This window comes from Rana temporaria, chromosome 8, assembly GCF_905171775.1.
Source record: "Rana temporaria chromosome 8, aRanTem1.1, whole genome shotgun sequence".
Taxonomy (NCBI): Eukaryota; Metazoa; Chordata; class Amphibia; order Anura; family Ranidae; genus Rana; species Rana temporaria.
The window spans coordinates 102923197-102942417 of NC_053496.1; the positions used below are offsets into that span (position 1 = coordinate 102923197).

Consider the following 19221-nt stretch of genomic DNA (forward strand, 5'->3'; position numbering starts at 1 on the left):
CAGTTCAATGCTTCCACGCATGCGTCAAAGTCATTTGACGCATGCGAGGGTAGGCGGGCGCTCGGACAAGTACAGTAGGTCTGTAAAGACGACCGAACATGTCCGAGCGGGCAGGATTTCAGCGGGCTGTTTTAAAACAAGTCCAGAAATATTTACCCGCTGGAAAAAGGCTCAGCGGGCAAATGTATGCTGGAATCCTGTCCGCTCGGGCCTACACACGACCGAACATGTCTGCTGAAACTGGTCCGCGGACCAGTTTCAGCAGACATGTTCGGTCGTGTGTACGGCCCATTAGATATAAATTCCAAACCATTTTAAAGAAGAATTACAAGCATTGTATTTTTTTTACATAGTAACATGAACTAGGTATAGAGACAGGGCTCTGACGTCACACTCTTCACCTCGTCCAATGGGGGCACTCTGTCAGATATCACAGCCAGTCTTACAGGGCAGCTAGAAAGATGGGACAAAGTACATGTATTTTCTTTCATCAGGAACTGAATACTGTAAAGTGCAAAGTGATACTCCATCTTTAAAGGAGAAGTAGGGCCAAAGCTCTTTTGGCCCTACTTCTTCTGTGGGTCACAGGAGTGCACTTAGTTCTAATGCCGCATACACACGATAATTTTTCGGGTTCTAAAAAAATTAAGTTTTTTTTTTAATGTCATTAAAAACGATCGTGTGTGGGCTTCAGAGCATTTTCCGGGTTCTAAAAAATGGGCAAAAGAAAATCCGAACATGCTCAATTTTTTAACAATGTTTTTAACGTTGTTCTTTTTCGGGTTGTAAAAAAAGGTCGTGTGTGGGCTTTAACGATGTGACTCTGTGACTCTCCATGGGCTGTAATCCTGGGACGTGTGCGTTGTTGTGCGGTATCTCATCCATTTGGTTCTCCCTATCATCCACTGTTATTCAGTGTGTCGGGGTCTTCTTTTGGTCCACAGCTGACTACCTTCAGCTGTCTTGCCACAACTGATCTGTTTAAACACCTGCCACAACACCCGTCCCTCCCAGCCGCCCTTAATCAAGTGCTACTACTAGCATTGAATATTATTCTTTTTTTCCCCCTTGTTCGCCACGGGGACTTTAGTCAGCGAGCTCCACAACGGTCCTTGACCCTTGACTACCTCCTGAAGAAGCGGTTATCCGTGAAACCGGTAGAAGTCTTCGACTTCACCTCACAAACTTAGATACCCTACGGTCCTCCGTTTAAATTCTACCGCTGAAACTAATGTGAGGTTGATTGTCTTAGCCATGTTTTTTAAGCTGTATAATTTTATGTATAATAAATTAATTTTTTACCATATTGATTTGTGTTATCAGTACCGAGAAAGTCCATTCATATACATTTGGTCTTGGTGATAGTTGGTGTGGGTTTGCGGTACTAGCAGCCGCTACCACTCTATTCCCCGGTCCCCCCTTTTTATCTGTATCTTGATCAGATTATGAGATTACATGGTGGAAACAGAGTTGCGATTAATAATTTACAGTCATATCCTACCGATTAAAATCCACTTCCCTGTGTGTAGCATATCAATCAAATAAGTAGAGAGAGATCGATTGGAACATAAATCAATCACTGATCAAAATGTGTTTGGCCACCATAAGTGAAAATTTCTCATGAATATGTGAACATTTCTCAGAAAGCCTTTTATTTGGAATACAGTGAGTTCCTATGTATTATAGTTGTGTACCCCTACCCAACTGTATACACTTTTAGAGCAAGGATAGGTTTAGGTTGACACTGGACATCTACTAGAAAATTAGTCTAGTATTGCCTTATGAACGTAGGGCTGTTGAGGTCTGTAAATTCAACTGAAAATCCAAATTACTACCCAGTGAATAAGAGAGCTGAACTAAACATGATATTACACAGAAGTCAACACTCCACATTTGCATGGCTCTTCGTCTATGATACCTATAGATAATGGTTATCAGTGATTGCCATATTCAAAACCTGCTATTGAGCTTACATATATTCATCTGCAAACTTGTTTGCTTTTTTGCCGTCTTTTAAAAGACTTCAACATTTTGCAAGTATTACACAGATACTAAATACAATATAAACACGAAGTGTAAGTGGTAAAAGAAAATAGTTGAATAGCTTGCCTAACCACGGATTAGTCCAGTTTTGCAGAATTAGTGAATACCCCAGCTCATCTTTTGCATATTTGCAATGCAGATTTGTCATTCAATAATGATTCATTTATAATTGAATACTGGTGTTAGCAAACCTGAAACTTCCAACCTGAATGCATGAACTTTACGCAGTCTAGAGGTATGGCGGTCATGGTCTAATTACAGTATGGCTAGGGCTACAGTGGTGATAAAATCTTAAGCTTCTTAAAAGTGAACTCTAGACAGATAACAAAAACACAAATTAGAGCAGTTCTCTATTCATTATTATATAAATGAATGTATTTGTTGAATGCAAGTAGTGTATTTTTTTTTTATGCAATCTTTATTGTAAATTTTTAAGCATTACAAGAAATAAAGTAGGAAAAAAAAAAGAACAAAAAAATCAGCATCCATGACAGGTATCGCTTGTTTTGGAACAAATAAAAACATCAATAATAGTGCAACAGCTTAGGTTTTTGATCTTAATGCATTCAGCAGCCCCCTTAGCCCCCCTAACACTTACCTGAGGTCTCTCTTTGTTCAACGATGTCCTCAAGTGTCTCAGCCATTCAAGATTTTCCCTCCTGATTGGCTGAGCCAATCAGAGGAGAGGGGAGCGTCTGAATGGACACAGGGAGCTATGACTCGGGTGCCCCCATAATAAGCTGCTTGCTGTGGGTCACTGAACAGGAGGGAGGGGCCAGGAGCACAGAAGAGGCACCCGAGAAGAGGAGGATCCAGGCTGCTCTGTGCAAGTCCATTACAACAGAGCAGGTAAGTATAATATATATATATACACATATACGCCCATTTGCCCAGTCGTGACATTCTGTCAATGTGGTTAATCTTGGCCTGAATGTACTATAATTTGGCATCTTTACATTTGCTTGCTCACTGTGATGCAAAAATTTGTGATTTCCATCCAAAGTTTGCCCAAGAGGTAAAAAAACATATCCAAAAATTCTCTAATCTTGCTCTGCATTAAATTGTGGCCTCATCATACAAACTGGCTCCCCAGGTCGTTGTTTACAAAATAAAGAAAGCTTGCAGGGAAAATCAATTTACATGTCATTTTTTTTCTTTATAAATGTCAGTTTCGCTGCAGCAGGTTCTATACATGGTACAGATGTGCCACTTTACAGGCAGGCTAATGGGACCCCCCAGGCACTATATTTAAAATAATTTTTCATTTTTATTGTTTCACTTTAGGCACCATTAACCACTTCCCTACCGCCCATAGACATATGGGGGGTTATCCACAAAGCCGCGGCGCAACGTAACTTTTCGGATTTAAGTTACTCTGCCGCAAAATTCCCAAGTTAGGTGCCAATCCACAAAGCACTTACCTGGAATTTTGCGGCGCTGTAACTTAAATCCGTCCGGCGCAAGGCGTTCCTATTCAAATGGGCGAGTCCCATTTAAATTAGGCGCGCTCCCGCGCCGGACGTACTGCGCATGCTCCGTCGGGTAAATTACCCGACGTGCATTGCGCTAACTGACGTCGCTCCGACGTCATTTGCTTAGACGTTAACGTAAATGGCGTCCAGCGCCATTCACGGACGTCTTACGCAAACGACGTAGAATTTAAAATTCGACGCGGGAACGACGGCCATACTTAACATGGCTTAAGACAACTAGGGCTTAGCCCTAGTTTTACGCGGCGGAACTCGACGTAAACGACGTAGATTTAGAGCGACGGGCCCGTCGGAGCGTTCGTGGATCGCCGTAACTGGTCATTTGCATATTCTACGCCGGCCGCAATGGCCTCGCCACCTAGCGGCCGGCCTAGAATTGTTTCCTTAAGATCCGACAGTGTAATTCAATTACACATGTCGGATCTTCGTCCTAACTATGGGAAACTGAGTCTGTGGATCAGTTCCATAGTTAGGACCAGGGATACGACGGAGTAACAGCAGTTACTCCGCCGTATCTCTTTTGAGGATCTGGCCCATGATGTCCACAGATGGGATCTCCCATCCTGGGTGGACGTCATTAGATGGCCTGGGCTTCCCGGCCATCTGGGATTGTCGCTCTATTTTTGTTTATAGCGCAAAAAATAAAAACCGCAGAGGTGATCAAATAAACGAAAAGAAAGCTCGATTTGTAGGAAAAAAGGACATAAATTTTGTTTGGGAGCCACGTCGCACGACCACGCAATTGTCAGTTAAAGCGATGCAGGGCTAAATCGCAAAAAGTGCTCTGGTAAGGAAGGGGGTAAATTCTTTCGGGGCTGAAGTGGTTAAAATCACTGCTCTTTTAACCTCTTCATGCCCACGTTATATTAGTGCCCTTCAGTGCTGCCCATCACAACCACCTATCAGTGCCACCTACCAGTGCCGCCTCATCCGAGCCCATCACTGCCACCTTATCAGTGCCCATAAGTGCCCATCAGTGCAGCCTCATCAGCGGACATCAATGTAGGAGAAAATGACCTGTTTGCAAAAATGTTATAATAAAAATTTTGGGTCCTTTTTTGTTTGTTTAGCAAAAAATAAAAACCCCAGTAGTGATTAAATACCACCAAAGAAAGCTCTATTTGTGTGGGTGAAAAAATTGGGGGTACAGCGAAAATTGGCCTGGGCAGGAAGGGGGTTTAAGTGCCCAGTAGGCAAGTGGTTAAAAACAATATTTAAAAAAATACAGGGTAGTATCTGGGCCCCGATACCTATTTAATGGACAATAACTTGCATATAAGCCTTCAAAATGGGCACTTTTGATTTTTTAAGTTCAAGTCGCATAGACTTTAATAGGGTTTGCGGTTCGGGTCTGAACTTTTGCGATGTTTTTTGAGTTCTGGCGTGAACCGAACCAGGGGGTGTTCGGCCCAACTCTATTCAGAGCCCTCTCTCAGATACCAGTAATTAACATTCAACCAAATCATAACTGGATGACATTGCATTGTATGGCCCGTACTTTACAAACGTGCCTTCTGCTTCAGTTGCTTCAGAACTCTAATGCCCCGTACACACGATCAGATTTTTCGTCGGAAAAAAACCTTGGATGTTTTTCCAACGGAATTCCGTTCAAGCTTGGCTTGCATACACACGATCACACAAAAGTTCTCTGAACTTTCGACCGTCAAGAACGCGGTGACGTACAACACTACGACGAGCCAAGAAAATTAAGTTCAATCCTTCCGAGAATGCGTCAAATTGTTTCTGAGCATGCGTCGGAATTTTGTGCGTCGGAATTGCTACAGACGATCAGATTTTCTGAACCAGCTCTCAATCTTTTGCTGGCGGAAATTTCGACAGCAAAAGTTTGATGAAGCATACACACGGTCGGAACTTCTGTTTAAAAGCTCACATCAGACTTTTGCTGTCGGAATTTTCGATCGTGTGTATGGGGTGTTACTTCTAGCAACTTCCTGTCTACATGCACTAGCTTTAAAATATTCTGCACATCATTACTATGGACCAGATTTCTCTACCAGGGGTGTACGTGAGGATGCAAGGAAAACATGGCAGGAACACAATTGGGAAACAGTTGATGCCATCTAGTAAGAAGGTCCTTCATGACAGTTTCAATAGGTATTCAATTAATGAAAGCTGCATATTTAAAAAGATGACGTGTGCAATGTGCCCCTGTGAAAAATGGGCATGGTTACATTACGCTGATTGGGCATGTCTAAAGGAGCATGTCAAATAGAGTCTGAGCTTACTTATAATACACACTATATACAGTTTGCAGTTCTTGAACCCACAAAATACACCTTAATACCTTTACTAATAGTGAGAGTCTCACACATATAAACCTAAAGAATCATTTAAGCAGAAATAAAACAAAATAATACTTTGAGGTGTATTTGTAAAAAAATAAAAAGATATGTTTTAATGTTTTAGCGTCCACACAGCCACCGTGAATAATCCCTACAATGCTTTTAATATGTTTATTCGATGAAGGAAGAAAAAAATTATCTTCTATGCCAGTGAAGTGTGGGGAAACATTGGTGCCCCACTATTACGCACTTCCTTTTTTCTCTTCCCGCTACTGAAACTCTGCAAACTATCATTCAGGATATCACTTCGCCCAAGAGTGGATGCTTCATCTCTCAGTTCACTATTGTCAGTTCTGTACAATATTTAACCCCTTCTTAAATAGTCAGTGACAATGGCATCAAAAATACCCCCCCCCCCCTTTGTTGGTGTCAGTGACATTGGCAGCTATATTAACCTTCTTCCCTGCTGGCAGTGTGTCTGCGGTGCCAGTCGTGTATTAATAACTCCCCTCCCTGTTCATTAATGTCATTGGGTAACATATTACTCCCTCTTCATCATTGTCAGTGGTTGCAATAATACCCCTCCTTTATTGGTGTCAGAGGGTAAAGTATTAACCTCCCTTCATTGGTGTCGGTGGGTACAATCATAACCTCCTTCATTGGTGTCAGTGGGTACAATAACAACATTCCTTCAATGGAGTCATGATAGTAAAATATGGACCTCCCTTCATTGGTGTCGGTGGGTACAATCGTAACCTCTTTCATTGGTGTCAGTGGGTACAATAACAACATTCCTTCAATAGAGTCATGATAGTAAAATATGGACCTCCCTTCATTGGTGTCGGTGGGTACAATATAAACCCCCCTTCACTGGTGTGATACAGTGCAGTAAGTAAGCGTTGTCACCATAGGAAATTAAATGTGTTACTGGCAGGATCATAAGATAAAAATAAAGGGAAAAAAGAAAACCAATGCAGCCATGAACCGTTGTTTTTGGTTGTAGTTACTCTTTAAACATTGAAACATTTTATTTAATAAAACACAAAAGACTTTAGGACGTTTCTGATATCTTTAATTGCATCAGCACAAGATCCTCTGAAAAAATGACATAATTGCACTTATTTAGCAGACATGAACTTGCAGTTGATCCACTATGTGATAATATACATTTGTTTTGCAGCTCTGGACAAGTAAGCTATAAATTCAAGTTAATATTTGCAAAATTCAAAACATTAAGTGGTTGTTAAGGCTAAAGTTTTTTTTTACATTAAGTGCATTCTATGCAGTAAGGTAAAAAATAACTTTTTGGTACAGCTACTCCGCTGCCCTCCCTAAATACTTACCTGAGCCAGAATCTCGATCCACCGCTGTGCCCAAGAGCAGCGGCACTGCTCTCTCTTCTCACTGGACACAGTAAGAGTAGCGGGAGCCATTGGCTCCTGTTACTGTCAAATAAATCCAATATTGAGGGAGTGAGGCCGAGCAGCGTGTCAATAGACACACACAGTACAGCTCGGGATCGAGCCCTCACGAGTGCCTCCATAGTAAGTGACTCATTAGGAGGGAGGAGCCAGAATCGCCAGCATGGGACACAATAAGTGGAGGATCGGGGCTGCTCTGTACAAAACTATTGCCCAGAGCAGGAAAACATAACATGTCTGTAACTTAGTTTTTTTTTTTTTTTTTTAAGAGACTTTACAATCATTTTGACTGCAGTTAATGGAAACAGGATGTGTTTAAGTGTATACGGCGTCTGCTTAAAGTAAACCTGTCCATGGCCTGCTCGGGGGAAAATACTAGGTTTGGTTTACAGCAGAGAAGGGTAAGGGGTCTATACTTACCTTCCACTTGCTCCCCAGCTACCCCGTTTACCTGATAGAGAAAAACCTGGCACTTCCACCAGGCACCAGACAACGTCATTACGACGAAACGCGCATCGGGAGGAGTTGATGTGCTGACGTCCTTGTGTTTAAAGTCAGACGGTCGTTTGCCAGCGGACCGTCGCTTGCCAGCCAGCCGGCTAAATTGTTACTATTTTGCTGTTTTATCTACAAATTGATGTAAGTGCTTTTAACCTTATTAAACCGTTCTTGCTATATTGGATTTACGCTATGGTGAGCCGTTTTTATTCTTGGTAACCATAGTTTTCCCTGCACGATACTTGATTCAATACAAGCACCCAGTCTTCCATCCATTGCTCCTGTGAAGCTGGCGCTACCGCGAGTACCCGGTTAAAGGCCCTGGCTGGGGTTTGCAGCCGCAAGTTTATCTTGCTTGCTATATGGTAAGCAAGCATTTCTTTAAGTGATGGCACTTTTTGGTGGTGGATACTTCTGTTGATGTCACTCACTCATTCAAGATTTTTTGCTTTTTGTTCAGTATTGGACTCTTTATTGGACTATTATTGAAAATCTTGCACACCATGGCCTAATACTCTATTATTTATATAATTGGTTCATCAACACCTCTTGATGTTATTACACTTGGTGTCATATCATTGTTTATCATTATTGATCAATATTTTTATGTGGGTTATATAATATTTTTTACAGGTTGGGTCAGTGCGGCTACACTTTTTGCCAGTCAAAATATTCTCTGTGCTGGCACAGCTCCTCCACCACTCCCTTCATCTATCCACATAACCTTTTATGAAGCTATGAGGAGACTAGGAGGGGATATTATAGAGCAGGGTCTTCAAACGATGTCCCTCCAGTTGTTCCGGAAATACAATTCCCATCATGTCTAGTCATGTCTGTGAATGTCAGAGTTTTACAATGCCTCATGGGAAGTGTAGTTCTGCAAGACTGCAACAACTGGAGGGCCGTAGTTTAAAGATCCTTGCTGTAGAGTGTCATTTAAGTGACAAGTCTGCTGAGGCTGATAACATCACAACCATGACGGTGGAGTCCAGCAGTAGTCTCAGGCTCTAAATTCATGTTAGGTTGGCTTCCAATAGCATAGAAACAAATTCTGTGTGTTTACATCACAGAGGACTGGAAGACAGCCAAGAGCTGATCTCCATAAAAAATAGCCGAGATTTCAGTGTCTGCTGTGTATTTTGAAGGCATATGGGGCCAGATTCACGTAGAATCGCCCTACGCTGCGGCGGCGTAACGTATTACATTTACGTTACACCACCGCAAGTTTTCAGCGTAAGTGCTTGTTTCACAAAGCACTTGCCTGTAAACTTGCGGCGGCGTAGCGTAAATCCGCCCAGCGCAAGCCCGCCTAATTCAAATAGGGCAGGGACAAGCGGACGTTCGTGAATCGGCGTAACTAGTCATTTGCATATTCTACGCCGACCGCAATGGAATCGCCACCTAGCGGCCGGCCTAGAATTGCAGCCTAAGATCCGACGGTGTAAGTCACTTACACCTGTCGGATCTTAGGGCTATCTATGCGTAACCTGATTCCATGAATCAGGCGCATAGATACGACAATCGTATCTCAGAGATACGACGGCGTATCAGGAGATACGCCGTCGTATCTCTTTTGTGAATCTGGCCCATGATGTCTCCAAGACATAGTCCACCTTTTGCCAAAGTTTACTAAATGCACCCACATTAATAAAATAAAACAAAACAAGGGACAATATTTAGAAATTTTGCACAGAAGCTTGAAGAGCATGGTAACCACCATGCACAGGCTCCTGGCAACCATGCAATGTTTAAATCACAGCCCCAGGACCTTCTCTTATGGGGCTAGAAGAAGTACCGTAAATACTATACTACAATTGCAGTACCAATCAGTGCCAGTGTGATTTAAGCCCCTCTGCCCCCTTAGCAGATAGGACTTGTAGTTTTCCAAATTAACAACAGACCTGTGAATGGATTACATGGCTGTGCAAGCGTAGGATAGGGGGTGGTTGGGGGCCACAGATTGGGGATTGTTTCATGTTACACTATGGGTGTTACTACATGGATGCAACATGAACCATGAAAGGTAGACTAAACCTGTAATGTTCTTTTACTGCTTGTTCACAATAAGTTTGGGCACTGGATCACTTTAAAAGTTATATTTCACTGTACATAATAGTGAAGGGCCCATGCACAAAAACTCAAGGTCCCCTAATAACTAAGAAAAATATATGTTTTTAAACCTAATCGTAAAATTAGCTTTTTTTTTTAAGAGGTGAAAAAAGTATGTACATATTTCTAAATTTTATATTCACTGTATCTTTATAAAGTGTATACAAATGGTCAGTAATGGGATTTTTTACTCCCTGTGGCGCAAGGACCCCAGATTATTAGTTGCTTTTCTTTCTAGACATGGTCTCATCATTTTATTTGTTATCTCAAGTATTTATGGATAATGACATACAGCACTTAACTGCCCCAAATTAGGTCAAGATGACTTCATACTCAGCTGTGTAAGCCTACTGTAACCCTGGTATATTCGGAGCCCGCATTTCATCATTTCAATAGAACCATTCTTAAAATCAGCTGTCCTCAGGGAACCCCAATCAAGCTCATAAATAAAAAGGTTCTTGATGAGGCATGCAGAAATGCCTTATTTAATAGAAGAGAAATAAACACAGTTTTTATGATAAAAAAAAAAATAATACAGTGACATTTCAAGCAACTTTGGTTATGAGATCTTTATCACATTAAAAGATTCACAATAGTTAGTTCCATTTGGTATCAAAACACTGGGGTTTATTTACTAAAGCTAAAGACTGAAAAACCAGGCTCACTGCATAGAAACCAATCAGCTTCTAACCTCAGCTTGTTCAATTAAGCTTTGGCAATAATACCTGGATGCTAAATCAGTTTCTTTGCAGAAGTGAGCCTGAATTTTCACTCTTTATGTCATTTCATATTTTAAAAACAAGGAAATGTTATTGTGGTAATATAATGCCCACTGAAGTTTGCTTTTCTATAGTAACACACTCTCTTTTTAGGAGCTGACAAGCAGAGTTTACCCCACGTCCCATCTTTAAACAAAAACAAAAGTCCCCCCGGTACTAATGGGACTTTAAAGGCAACTAGTAAAGACACAGAGTAGTATAAAACGTCAAAACATAATGATACAAAAATAAAACATGTATATATCACCAATAAAAGCACATATAAACAAAAAACAGGTCACTATGCTGACTGTTATTGCATTTGTGGTCTTGTCTTCCATGTATCCAATGCGTTTCGGGACAGCGTAGTTCCCTTCATCAGGGCATTATATGCATATAAGATCACAAAAGATATTACATTTTAAAAGCGAGCATTAACATCGATCAGAACATATGAGTGAGAAAGAAATGCTGCACATCGGGAGTAATGAGAACAGATATAAACATATTAACAGAATGATCAGCAGATAATCAATAATAGTCCCTCAAAAAAAAATATTGAGAAATTCTGGCACTTACTATGCATAGACCTTAATTTAAATCCCCACATACCGGTTGTTCCAGCAATTTCATACCATAGAGCCAGATCCTTAAAGGATTGAATTTGTGGGAACATAAGACCTCTGCAGGAGACTAGACGCTTTTATTTGCGAGGGCTGTTCATACTGTCATACTGTCAATATATGAATACCCGGCCTAATACGATAGTACCAAATGCATGGTTATATAAACCACACCACTATGCAAATTGAAAAACAGCGGGAGTGGTTTATCTATTAACGTGCCAATGTAAGATTTTTTTTGTAGGAAAAACCAAGCTAGAATTTTCTAAAAGGGCTTATAGACTTGTGGAGAGTATGAAAACGGCTAACCCAGAACTCTCTCTGGGTAGACATGTAGTTAACTGCCACCAGGGTAAGTTTCCATGAATCCAATTTCTAATTCTGGACCAGGTTCATCCCAGTGCCGGAGGGGGGGGGGGGGGATTGGAACAAACGCTTATTACAACGCGAATCGCATTTGTTTGCAGACTTCGGGGCGACCTATCCCCCAGATTTAACAGCTGAGTTATTGACCCTTCCTGGAAGGTTTCCCCTCAGGAGGGTGAGTAAAAGAATAAAGAGGACCATGTTAGTTAATCTATAGGTAGAATTATTAGGGGCTTCTTTATTCCTCCTTCCTGTTTTTCCACCCTCCCCTTATGGTTGTCAGTGATAGGCTGATCATGTCATGTCTGTTTTATGGGTTTAAAAGATACTTACCTGTGTGCTATATAAATCCTTCTAGTATATATGAATCTGTATGGTAGTATCTTTAGGGATACATGCTCTTACTGCAATGTATGGTTATATTCAGAGGCTATGTTTTATGCTGCGTATTATTGCTCTGTGGGTGGGAGTGCTCCTTTCTTGACTGCAGTGCAAATGCGCCGATTCATCCTATAGGCCGCTGTTTGCTGTGGTGGGAGGATTTCATTGGTTGACTTCTCTACACGTACTACGCGCGCGCGATTTCACACAGTGACGTGGGACGCGAATGTGCTTAAGTCATGCATGACGTATTGACGCTGACGTCCAGGGTTGTATTTAAGACAGCGGGTCCAACATGACTGGGTGCTGCTGCCACGATCCCTCTATAGATTGTCTTGCTATTTATATGTCTCTAGGAAGGTATGTACAAATAACAACAATCTCTACATATAATTAAGGGCCATCTGTATAGCTCTGGTTGGATGCTACCTCATTTTTGGAGGACACTATGGCACCTTTTTGCGCTATGATATGTCTTCCTTTCAAGTCTACACTTGTTTTGTCCCAATACCTTAGGCTTCTCAGCTAATTAATTGCACTTTCCCTCCTATTTGCAGACTGCCTGATGACAACTGTCTCAAGCTGTGATATATTATATCATCTTCTACCACGGCTGCAGGTCTAATAGGGGTCCTTGTGTTGAGTATTGAGGGGCCATAGGATTTTCCCTTCCCCCACCCCATAGGGAGCCTGTGGGACTCTCTCAATTCAAGCACAACAATAATCTGCTTTTTACTTTATTATTGATTCTCTGCTGATCATTCTGTTGGTATGTTTATATCTGTTCTCATTACTCCCGATGTACAGCATTTCTTTCTCTATCATATGTTCTGATCAATGTTTTGCTCTCTTTTAGAATGCAATATATTTTGTGATCCTAAATGCACATATGTTCCTGATGAAGGGACCTACGCTGTCCCAAAACGTGTTGGATACATGGAAGACACGACCACAAATGCAACAACAGTCAGCATAGTGACCTACTTTTTGTTTATATGTGCTTTTATTGGTGATGTACACACCTTTTATGTTTGTATCATAAGATTTTGACGTTTTATACTACTGTGTCTTTACTAGGTGCCTTTAAAGTCCCATTAGTAACGAGGGGTACTTTTGTTTGTGTATATCTATTAGGGATGTTGGCAACAACTTATGATTTACCCAGGTGGTCTAATGATTCACGTCCCATCTTTAAATATTTAAGAGAGAAATACAAAAATGAATAACCATTATCAAAACTTAAAGCTGAACTCTGGAAATGAGACACACTGTATGTTTGCAATAAGCTTCTCCCTGCATTGGGGAGGTTTAATGCTCCTTTAGTTTAGGAGTGCATGGATAAGGTGCATTATTTACCCTACTCCTAGCTCTGGAACTGTTAGCAAGTTCCATACATTGGGCTCTGTTTCATAACACACATTTCGGGGCTATTAACTTGAATTTGTACATGAGGAGGCGATCATACAACCATGGCCCAAAGCTGCTTAGAGAGGACACTGCAGGGGACCGGTGAAATAGATTGAGGAAGCCTGCCAGAGCCAAGAGTAAGATACCCCTTTATTCATGCACCCCGGGGACTAAACAAACAATTGAATCTTGCAGTGCTGTTCAAGTTTAAAGTGTTACTAAACCGACAACAGTAAAATGAGTCTGTATATGCAGTAAAGCATGCTTATTATACTCACTGTGGAACCTAAGGGGTTATTCCTGCACATTGTGTAAAAAGGCTGTTTGATCCTGTCTTCTTTCAACCCTCCCCTTATTCCACAGTCACCAATCCATATCCTGATAGTACAGAGCCGTGGGTGCACTGTGCACATGCTCAGTTTGGTGTGTTTTGCAAGAGAGTTTCTTTTTCTTTTTTGGGAGGGTTTATGTGTTCGGCACAGGGCCAATCAGCACTGTCCAGACAGAGGGTCAGGGGTCCTGCAGCCTCATAGGACAGTCAGAGGAGAATGAGAACTCCTCTTACAAGCTTTAACCATTGCTCGGCCAGCACTGATAGAAGTCACAAGACTGCTATATACTGCTGATGAGAAAAGGTATTTGTCAGGAAAGGCTTCACCACAGTGCAAATGCAGTTTCTAAGTGAACACGCATGTGCATGTGCTGGCCTAGAACGTGCCTAACAGATGTGCACAGACATGCACAGACACATTTTTGTCACCAATGTTGGTGCCAAAGCGCCTATTTAAACGGAGTTTCTGCACTGGCTAATTGCGGTTTGGTCTACAGTATTTTCTGTATGTTCTTGATTCCTGTGTTTGACCTCTGAACTTGCCCCAACTTGTTCCCGACTATTCATTTCTGTTACCTGCCCTGACCCCTGGCTTGACCCTGTATTCTGCTTTTGCCTGCTGCTTATGTTCGATCCTTCCTCCAATGCATTAATGTAAAAAAAATGTCTGAAAGCAACTCCAAAGGCCCCCCCGGCTCCCTTATGCTTACCTGAGTCTGATCCAAATCCAGCGATGTGCCCAAGAGCTGCAAGACTGCCCTCTCTCTCTCTCCTCACTGGTTCAGAGGCAGCAGCAAGAGCCAATGAGGGGGCAGACCAAGCTGCTCTGTGTGTGATAATGGACACAGATAGTGCAGCTCAGGATAGAGCCAACATAAGTTCCCCCCATAGCAAGCGGCCTGCTATTGAGACACTAAGAAGGGGGGAGGAGCCAGGAGCGCCAGTGGGGAACCCGAGAAGATGAGGACCAAGGCTGCTTTGTGCAAAACCATTGCGCAGAACAGGTAAATATGACATGTTTGTTACTTTAAAAACAATGTTTTTCCCTTTACAATCACTTTAAGCATAGCTAAATGTTAGGGCAGAGGTAAAGTCTTAGGTTTGTTCACATTTATAACTTAAAAAAAAAAAGTTTCCCACCTAGTACAAACGGCTAAAGACAATGCTCTGGCACCGCCTGACTTTTGTGGCACAAGAATTGCCCACTGACCTGAAAGACCCTGGAATAGTGTTTCTTTGTCTGTTTACTGAACAGTTCATGTACTAATTTGTTCAATCATAAAGCAAGAAGAGAAGTCATACATTCTTACAACATAGGCACAACATGGAAGACATTTCACAGCTTTGTCTTTTTACATAGTAAAGACCCACAAATGAAATTTAAGGCATGTTGCGGACAAGTATTGCTCTATGATGAGACTCATGATGAATTTCTGAGTATCTAACATGGATTGCACTGATCACAATAAATAAAAAGTGTCCTTTCATTTTAGTTTTGTAACCCTTCTGATCCAGGGAGTGAACCTGCTTACCTTCGTGTACACTCCAGGATAGCCCTTTCGTCCACACCCATAACCCCAGGATGTTATCCCTACAATGACCCAATGACCGTTTGAGTTTTGGCACATGAGTGGGCCTCCACTGTCCCCCTGGCAGCTGTCTACTCGATTGTCTTCAGATAGATCTCCAGCACAGATCATACGATTTGTAAATTTTCCCTTGTAGCGTAAAACACAGGACTCCTTGGGAAGTATTGGAATGGCACCTTGAAGAAGCGTCTTGGAGTAGGATGTTCCTGTGGTAAGAAAATGACAAATCTGGTTAGGCTGAAAAGATATAAAACATTTGTGAAATGCAAAATAAAATGCGAATGTGAAAGTTTATCTAGAATTCAAGGTTGAGTCCGTTCTGGGTTTATTTATTTTTTGGATACTTCCTGTCAAAATTCCTGACTGTTCAGACTATCAATCTGGAAGATTTTGGGTGCTCCCGTCTAACCTATTTGTGTTGCAACTACTCCCGCTGTATTCTACAGAACATAACATAGAGGCTACAGTAGGTATTCAGATCAAGAGATGTAAGTGCAGAGATCTTACCGATAGTGTCCCTAGTGTGTCATAAACTAAATCAAATGGAAGGACTCACTAGCATGAACCAAAAACTGCAATATCTTTTACCCTTTAAAGTGGTTGTTAACCGACTTTCACAATTTCACACAATCCGTTCTGTCTCTTAATGCAGTAATGCATCTCTGTACCGCATTTCACGGCGGCTCCCAGTGCTCATGTAACTGGCTGTGTTTCCTCTCTGCCTATCTGACTGAAGCAGCGGGAGGGGCTGCGATTCCCCCTGCTAAAGTCAGCGGGATGCGAGGAGGAGACGAGAGAGGAGACACGGTCGGTCACATGATCGCTGGGAGCCGACGTGAAATATGGTAAAAGAGGATTTTTTTAAATAAAACACAGAGACAGAGGAGACACAGACAGTAGTGACGGAGTCACATACTCTGACCACGGTGTCAGGCTCAGCAGCCATGATACACTGTGGTCAGTTTACAGAGGGGAGGGGAGAAACTGGCAGGATCAGACAGTTTTTTTTAGGTGTTACAAGCACTGTGCAGTCTAAAATGCTTTAAAGTAGCAGGATCTGTTTTTATTTGGGGGGGGGGGGGGTCAGAAACGCTTTAATCATTTTTTTTTTTTTTTTTTTTTTTAGGCCATTTCTCTATACACCATTTTAAACAACACCAGAAATCAGCAGCTCATGTTGGTGCCAATGGGGTTTAAGACAGGCAATACACAGTTAGAGTTTCAGCCGGTTCAGCAGGAACCAGTTGAGATTTGAACCGTTAATGGGCAGGTTGAATGTACCAAGTTGATTGATCGATCAACTTGGGTACAACCTGCCAGATTCTCTTGCGTTCATCACTAGTGGCTGCTATAACTGCTAGCAATAATCATTGTCTAGTCCCAGCGTGGACAGCTTCCACTGCCCCCACCTCTCTCCCACCGTTGGAAGAAGACAATGGCCCAGCAGGAGGGATTCCCACATCAACACTGTCTGTATTGATGGGGGAATAGAGCGAATTTCTTTCCTGCAACTAGGGTTGCCACCTGTCCAGGATTCACCCGGACAGTCTGGGTTTTAAATAATTTTTAATCATTTGTCTGGGTTTCAGTCTGCTCGGAAACCCGAACATATGATTCAGACCAGACTGTGGCAGCCGGGGGTCAGGGGAAGGAACAGAGCAAGTGCTTATTGGGCAGCAGGGAGCCGCTGAGGAAAGAATGGAACTCGGTAATGCTCATCGCACTGCAGCTGAGTAATCTTGTGCAGCAATCCTGTTCTTGTCCCTGTCCCCAGTTCTGAATTGACAGAAAATACTGGAATGGCTAAACAGACTTTCATTTACATTTGTGGTGCCCCCAATTTTGGATTGCTCTTCAGAGGGCATTTGAATGGCAGTGAGGAGGTGTTATACATTACTTTCTTACTAAATTCAATTACATGGGTTGGGTTAAGAGAGCAGTAGCATAGTGTGCCACATTACTACTCTCCTTGGGGCACCCAACAGTGCCCCAGGTCTTTTACAATCCTGTAGTGTATACTACAAACAAATTGCAGTGAGACACTAAAGATTTCAGGTTTGGCTTGACAAAAAGGTGGCAACCCTACCTCCAACCTTTGGTTGCAGGAAAAAATATGCTCCGTGTATGGCTGGCCTAATGCTGGAACTGCCATCTGCGAAGTGACAGCTGGGATCCAGGCTGATTCTGCAATAGACCATGCCAAAAGAGTTCTCTGTAGCTGTGGGCACAATGCAGATCATTGCATCTGCATTGTGTTAAGAAAGCAAGTGATGTGACATCACAGCACTTCCTGTGAATATGAATACTACAATATAGCTGAAGCAGCTTTGTCTTGTCTCCCCCTGAAGCTATAGATCACTGTTATAGTGATCTATCCTGGTCTGATTGCAATCCTATTATACTAAGCAGACAGGTTCTAGAGAAAGTTTCAGAAGGAAAAAATGTTGTCACCCTGCTGACCATGCAGTGTTAGAGGTGTGTGTGAAGCGGTATTTTTCGTATCATTTTCCGATCGTGTTAACTAGGCTTAAGCCTAAAAATGTAATGGCAGGTAAATAAGTTTACATATATGTATTTTGACTGTGTGTTCAGTTGCTTAATAGAAGTTCTGCTTTGACATTAAGACACATTTACCTGTGTCCCCCCATCCAGAGATAAAGCATGTCTTCTGATAAGATGCCTTCTCCTTCCTCTCAGGCAGACAGATGGGCAGCACATGTTCACTGAAGGCCAGACACTGGTGTTCCTTTCCCTGCACTCTCACCAATGCAATATCATTGTCATTGCTGCCAGAACGATACTTCTTATGTACAGCAATCCTTTGTACAGGAAGTTCTCTTTCAAAGTCATCCTCAACACCAGTATGGTAATCGCCTACTCTGAGAGAATATCGGTGAGGCTTCTCTCCAAACCTGAGGGATTAACAAAGAAATCATGAACCCATAACAGAATACACATATGTGTAAGGTAGAAAGGGAAAAGGGGATTGTTGTGGTGCTTACATATAATAATGGAAACCAAATATAAAAAAAAAACATTTTTATATAATTTTAATGAGAATAATGTTAAAAAAGCAGACCTGAATTATTCAGAGATATTCAACATATTTATAGTAAAGGTGGTCAAGACACAGACGTTCAAGTTTTTGGCAGAAAGTTCAAATTTGTGTATTAACCCAACATGTTTCGCTTAATAGCTTCATCAGGGGATATACAAATCAATCAAAGAATGCGTAAAACACACCAGGATTCCTGAGAGAGACCACTGCCAAGGAAGGGACCGACCAACCCAGGAACAAAGAGCTCTGTGTGGCAACAGAGGGCTTACAGTGACCATGTTTAAACAAATATATTCAGAGCATGGGGAGAAGGGCGATTGGAGTATGCACCAAGTGATATGTATCCAATAGGGAAAGAAGAGGATAATTCTATATCATAGGGAAAGTCCACAGCAATCGCCCTCCGTCTTTGACCAGATGGGGTGTTCTACCATTAGCCAGACATTTTTAATACAAATAGAATACACATATATCTTCATTGACTGCGTGCCTGACAAATGTAGCTAGGAGTCCTAAATTGTTCTATGGTCTTAAGCTTCTGTACATCAAGTCATCTCCTGTCCACTTTCCTGATGTAGGAGTCCACCTTGAGTAAGCTCTGGTTTCGGATGGTATCAGAGCTTACTTGGGTAGATGATGTAATTTCTCCCAATTATATGACTGTGTTTAGACCTAAAGATTGCCTTTTAGTTGTTATATCTTGCTGGAGATGTGCTATCAGAAGGTATTGACAGATAGTCCTGAATGGGCAAAGTAACAGTGTCTCTTAAAATGTGTGTTAATAGAGCATATTGACACATGTATCCAGTTTTCTGGCTTGTGCTGTTCTTTAAATAAAATTGTT

At 41.9% G+C, this 19221-nt stretch overlaps 1 protein-coding gene across 1 annotated transcript in view; it reads right to left on the reverse strand.

Annotated features, from left to right (window-relative positions):
- Positions 1 to 13963: 13963 nt before the first annotated feature.
- LOC120908932 (neurotrypsin-like) overlaps positions 13964 to 19221 on the reverse strand; it is an 82896-nt gene continuing 77638 nt past the window's right edge. Inside the window, exons 14-15 of the mRNA XM_040320445.1 lie at positions 17954 to 18231; positions 13964 to 15525 (exon numbers count right to left, since the gene is read on the reverse strand). Of these exons, the coding sequence (XP_040176379.1) occupies positions 15215 to 15525; positions 17954 to 18231 (589 nt within the window). The 3' untranslated portion in view covers positions 13964 to 15214. The remainder of the gene's footprint in view (positions 15526 to 17953; positions 18232 to 19221) is intronic.